The sequence below is a fragment of the Gymnoscopelus braueri genome, assembly GCF_963280865.1.
Source record: "Gymnoscopelus braueri genome assembly, chromosome: 4".
Lineage (NCBI taxonomy): Eukaryota > Metazoa > Chordata > Actinopteri > Myctophiformes > Myctophidae > Gymnoscopelus > Gymnoscopelus braueri.
In genome coordinates, this window is record NC_137605.1 from 17,418,344 (window position 1) to 17,424,563 (window position 6,220).

The 6,220-nt window shown below is 42.5% G+C and overlaps 1 protein-coding gene across 1 annotated transcript in view; it reads left to right on the top strand.

Annotated features, from left to right (window-relative positions):
- The first annotated feature begins 1,659 nt into the window (after positions 1-1,659).
- ppox (protoporphyrinogen oxidase) overlaps positions 1,660-6,220 on the top strand; it is a 14,387-nt gene continuing 9,826 nt past the window's right edge. Inside the window, exons 1-3 of the mRNA XM_080426457.1 lie at positions 1,660-1,776; positions 5,483-5,569; positions 5,861-5,995. Of these exons, the coding sequence (XP_080282583.1) occupies positions 5,486-5,569; positions 5,861-5,995 (219 nt within the window). The 5' untranslated portion in view covers positions 1,660-1,776; positions 5,483-5,485. The remainder of the gene's footprint in view (positions 1,777-5,482; positions 5,570-5,860; positions 5,996-6,220) is intronic.

The following is a 6,220-nucleotide window of genomic DNA, read 5'->3' on the forward strand; positions in this document are numbered from 1 at the left end:
AGTTTGTAACCGGACTGTTAAGCCAAATTAAATTTATACTGTTTGAGCCGAGTCGTGGATAATGTGGCATGAGCTACATCTTGGCTCAGGCTGTATAAATTAGGCTTTAGAAACTTTTAATTTGATCCTGCATCAGTTCATATGACTTTTTATAGACCAGCTGTGATCCACAGCAGGGGTCGTTCCGCTTTTACACGCACAGTGGTGAATTCAGCGTGACACCCCGGTTACGGTCAATACAATATGCTTCTATGAGGATACATTTTACACTATATGTTTACAATGTGAATGTGTGTGTGTGTGTGTGTGTGTGTGTGTATGTGTTTGGTTGCGTGTGTAACCTGCCCTTATTCTTTTCATATCTATGCAGTGACATAAGTCAGTGAAAGTTAGAAACGCTTCATGACTGTACTACCTACATGTCTTGTGTGTGTGCGTGTGCGTGTGCGTGTGCGTGTGCGTGTGCGTGCGTGCGTGTGTGTGTGTGTGTGTGTGTTAACCCCAGTGTGTGATAGACTCTGGGTCTTGCAGCACTTGTGTTCAGGCAGTGATGTTGAAATGTTGTCAGAATTCTGAGGTGTGAATAAAAGATGCTGGCTCAACAGGAAACAATGAGTGCTTGTTTTTTTTTATGTTTTAACCCATTGGTGTCCACTTATGTGAAATCTATATTTCAACCAAACACTGCAGCTAATACTAACTAACTAAAACCTACCCCCTTTCTCTGGTTGAAGGTCATAACTGTAGTCCCAGGTTTCCAGGAGGTGGCATACCCTTTTTCTATTCCGGTTCATTTTCCATTGCTTCGTTTGATTGGCTCGGCAGCAGATTTGAACTGGAAACAGTGAGACTGCTAATAACACCCCTTTCTCTGGTTGAAGGTATATTTATTAGTGAAATCAGCTGCAGTGCAACGATGTTTGGTTTGGTCAGAGTGATGGAGAGAGAGAGGGCCAACAACAAAAAGTCCAAAACGCCTGATCATCAAGTAGACCTCGGATACTTTGAGTTGCATATTAAATTGATTCAGTGCATCACAAACGGTCTGTTCTGCTGCGACTTCTACTGTGCTGCTAGTGTTTGCTGCTAACTTCTGGGAACTATCGATAGGCTACACAAATCTTTGCTTCTGGGGGTCCCTGGCACAAAACATTTTCAGATGGGGGATGGTTGAAATACATATGAATTTGGTGTTTTTTTTTACATGAAAAGGTTTGAGAAGCACTGTCCTAAACATCATGGTACAGATCTCTTATATAAGAAATACATCATCTGCTTTGGGTAGAAGGAAATGTGACTTATTGAATTGTTGGTCATCAATCATGATGAAAAGGTTGAAAGATATTTTCAGATTGCAGAGTGCAGTTTCTCTGTCAGGCCACCAGATGGTGGAAGTAACGGCCATAACTGAACATTCACCAACTAAGAAGAATATGTACGACACAGGAAGATATTTTTTACTCTATGATTATAACCAAAACCATTTACACTCCAAAACGGTTCTGAATAATGATAGGTCCTCCTCGCCATATTATAAGTCAAAGCTTAACCCCCGAGGCAGTGGTATTAATGAGGGACGTACAGAGGTATAGCGTACAGTAATGGTAGTAGCTTTTATTTTGGAAATGGTACCGGAAGTGTGGTTTTTATTTTGGAGGACTTGACAGAACGCTGTGTTGTAACAACTCCTGTTGTACAACACAGAAGGTTCTGTAGGTTCTGTCACTATCCTGTCATGATATAACCATTATAACTCTATGGATATAACCCACTCCGGTAAGGTCACCTTTTATCGTTTGTTCCGATGTGTGCCGTTTAAAAAGAGAGCGTTCTTATTGACGTTTGTAGCGCTGTTTATGTACTAAGAATCGTCCTTCAGTGTTAATTGTAGCTGTAGAGCATTTCAGTTAGAGCAGGCTTGTCAAACTCGCGGCCCGCGGGCATTTTGCGGCCCGCGGAAAGGTCCATTGCGGCCCGCGAAGTGATTTGAAAAAACACCTTTTCATACTAGCTCTAATGGAAAAAAAACGAGAGAGAAAAAAAAGACAAAAGAAACGGCGGAGCCGGCAGGCAGTTATCCCCCCCAACCCCCCTTGCCTCTGACTGCGAAGGTCTAATAGTGGCCAAACTTGTTTTGTGAGAACAATGGCCAAGTCATGTCTAAACAATCAAGACAAGAGGAGATCAAGAAATAAATCTAATCACCCACGCTGGCACAAACATGTCAGTCTAAAAGTGTATAGATCCCTGCTAACCAGCGCTGCCCAGGTAAACAAGGACGAGGAATTTTATTGGCTCACTATACATCGTAACATCGCTTCTTTAAGGGGACCGTAAAGGTCCTTGCACACTGGTGCGTCTTTTCGTTGCGTTTTTTTTTTTTTCATTGTTTTTTCAATTTTTTTCATTGTTGTAAAAAAAACGCAACGAAAAGACGCACCAGTGTGCAAGGACCTTAAGGGTCCATTTGGTTCCATTTGTACGGGTGGTTGTGTCGTTGCGTTTACATGTGCGGTGGAATAACGGCCGTTACGAGTGAAACGCTCAAAAGTTTCACTCGTCCTCTGTCTCCGTTGACAATTTTAATAATCCAAATGATAATAATCTGTTTAAGAAACTCTTAAAAACGCGAATGAATGACTAGTGTCGCCTAGTGTGACTGTGACATATTCAATGTGCGCTGTCTTCTCAGTCTATCGTTGCCGAAAATGGCTGATCTACAAGCTCACAACGTGGTGCGAACAGACGCGGTGTGAGCTTGGAGATCGGCCATGTTTGGTGCGTGACACTGTTGTACGATGAAGTATAAATTGCGCTTTTAAAGTGACAGTACACACATTAACCAGTTAACAGTTTCTTCAATATTATTTTCCAAAAGTAAAAAGGTCACTTAAAATGTAGTGCAAGTAATACATTTTGGCTAAAACAAAGACAAAAGAATAGAAAAAATAAATATGCATTTTTTGTTTATAAAGAGCTGAAGAGACATGGAGATTTTATAGTAATTATTACATTATGAAAGTTACTACTGCTCAGAACCTGGTCCCTGATGTTGACAGGTCAGTTAAAGCAAAGAGATGTCAGGTACATCATTTTTTTGTAAAAAAAAAAGAAACAAAAGAAAATGATGTTGTTTTGACCTGAGCTTTTACTGTTAGGGTTATTTCTTTTCTATTCTAAAACCGAAAAAAAAGCATTGAGTGTCATTATTTTGATTCATTGACATTTTCTGAATTGTCGTTATTGTTCAATAAAAACGACTGAGTCATTGTCTGAGTTGCATTGCTGATAGTAGGCCTCAAAAAAATAATGTTGTGTACTGTAGCTATTTACTGAAAATATTTATAATTTTTTTAATAATCCATGCATCGATTCTTCAAACGCTTATCCGGAGCCGGGTCGCGGGGGCAACAGATCCCGAGGCGTTCCCAGGCCAGTGTGGAGATGTAATCCCCCCATCTGGTCTGCCCCGGGGTCTCCTTCCAGTGGGACACTATTATATACAAATTAATTCATAATTAATTTGTATATAATCTTCATACATTTTTTTAAAGTGATATGCTGTAGTTATAGCAGTGACTGAGACAACAGACTGAAAAACAATGATGTATAACTGAATGTGCATGAGCGTGCATGCGTGTCTCCGTGTCTGCGTGCCCAGTCTGCCCACCTCAAGTCACCATTTGACCAATCTTGCCCGGACACCAAAATGAGTTTGACACCCCTGAGTTAGAGAGTACCTACCGGGGGGTCGGGCGGGGGTTTCAAATGATGAGCCTTGGACTGTTGTTGCCATGTGACAGGTAAATAAAGACCACCTGGTGCCTGGTGGTCTTTGTTTACCTGTCACATGTCAACAACAAGTGTGGTACAGGGACTATCTGGGCAGGATCCTTCAAGGGGTCAAAAAATTGACCCTTTTACAGGTCTGTAACTCTGAGAGGGGTCCATTTTGGTTCCATTTGTATACTCTCAGAGTTATGGGGGTCCTTGATTTTAAAAAGTTGAATGATAACCACTGCTCTTTAGACTGTTTGTCTCTCTTTATAATGTAGCCCCTACGGAACCTCTCCCTCCGCTAAATAGCTCCGAGATGAGGTCCCTCGTTGGTTCCTGCCGTTTGCGGTCGACATTGTCGCACATTTTCCACTTTACATGTTTCTTACCCCTTTCTGCACATCGTATCCAAAAAGCAAAGCATTTGCGCCACTCTCTCAGATGTTTTAAGTTCTAGCGGAACATAACAGCTTCCAACGAGTTGAAGAAAGTATTTAATTTGCCTCGGTTTTCATCCGGTTACATGTTTTTAAGACATTGCGCAAGAGTTGCGCCCGTAGAGATAACATTACTGATTACCCTACTGGTCAAATGTTGAATTGCATCTTCTAATGCAAAATATTATGGAACCGGATGAAAACCGAGGCAAATTAAATACTTTCTTCAACTCGTTGGATAGCTTTTATGGTCCGCTAGAACTTAAAACATCTGAGAGAGTGGCGCAAATGCTTTACTTTTTGGATACGATGTGCAGAAAGGGGTAAGAAACATGTAAAGTGGAAAATGTGCAACAATGTCGACCGCAAACGGCAGGAAACAACGAGGAACCTCATCTCGGAGCTATACAGCGGAGGGAGAGGTTCCGTAGGGGCTAGTCAACACTGTGTGGTACAGGGACTATCTGGGCAGGATCCTTCAAGGGGTCAAAAATTGACGCCTTTTACAGGTCTGTAACTCTGAGAGGGGTCCATTTGGTTCCATTTGTATACTCTCAGAGTTATGGGGGTCCTTGATCTTAAAATGTTGAATGATAACCACTGCTCTTTAGGCTGTTTGTCTCTCTTTATAATGGTGCTCAAAGAGGGAACAGGTCACACACTACTATGTTTCATCAGGTTTTATTGTCTGTCTGTCTAGTTTCTCTAGCTTCATGTTCAGTTGTACGGTGATGTTTTCTCTCTACAAACAGTCTTTTACATCTGCATTCATCCTAAAACCATGAAACAAGGTTTCTATTCCAAACCCTTGTCAATGAGCAGGAGCACCTCTAGTGCACAGGCTACAGGTTTTCTGTCCTAACAGGATCTCTCTCTCTCTCTCGCTCTCTCTCTAACGTTTATATTTACATGCTTATCTGAGCCACCATGTTATTTTGCAGTAGGCTACAGTAGGACTGCAGGGACGGAATGAAACCGATAAAAAACTGCCTGTCTCTTATCAACAGACCTCGCCCCCACAGCACACACAACCCAACCCTACCCCACAACACACACACATGATCATCATGATGATGAAGTCAGCACGACAGCACCCATTCATTAATACAATAATACGATTGTATTTGCTTTGAGGAAGCGCTTCAAAATATCTCACAACGTACTGTGCTGAGAAACCTCTGCACTACAGTACTCTGCACTTGTTCTTGTTTAACGTATCTGTCTGTCTGTCTGTCTGTCTGTCTGTCTGTCTGTGTGTGTGTGTATAGTGAATGAAGACGGTAGCTGTGTTAGGAGGGGGGATCGGGGGGTTGGCGGCATCTTACTACCTCGCCAAGAGCCCCCAGGTTACCAAGGTAACACACACACACACACACACACACACACACACACACACACACACACACACACACACACACACACACACACACACACACACACACACACACACACACGTGCGTGCGTGCGTGCGTGCGCGCGTGCGTGCGTGCACGCACGCATGCACACATACACCTTGCTAGTTTGTTTTTCATCTGTCATCTATTTTTCTTTGAACCTTCATTTGTACTGATGTTTTTCATGTACAACTTGACATTTCTTCCATGTGTTCCAACGTGGATTACTTTTTAATGGTTTTTAACCTGCAGGTTATCGTGTGTGAGTCCAGTGGACGTTTTGGGGGCTGGTTGTGGTCGACCAGGAGGTCAGACGGCGCGGTGTTTGAACATGGCCCCAGAGGGATACGACCTGTGGGGGCAGTGGGACGGAACACGCTCAACATGGTACTGTAGTTGTAGGCTTCTCCTCCGCGTTCACACTGACATATCGTCGCTGTCGGGGGGAAACCTTGTATGTCCAAAACCGTTCGTTTTTTATTATTATTATAAAAACATTTGAAAATATTGTGAAAATAGCCGATCTACAAGCTCACATCGCGAGGCGTTGTGAGCTTGTAGATTGGCTATTTTCACTACTTTTGTGTTACACAGTTTTGTATGATGAATTTG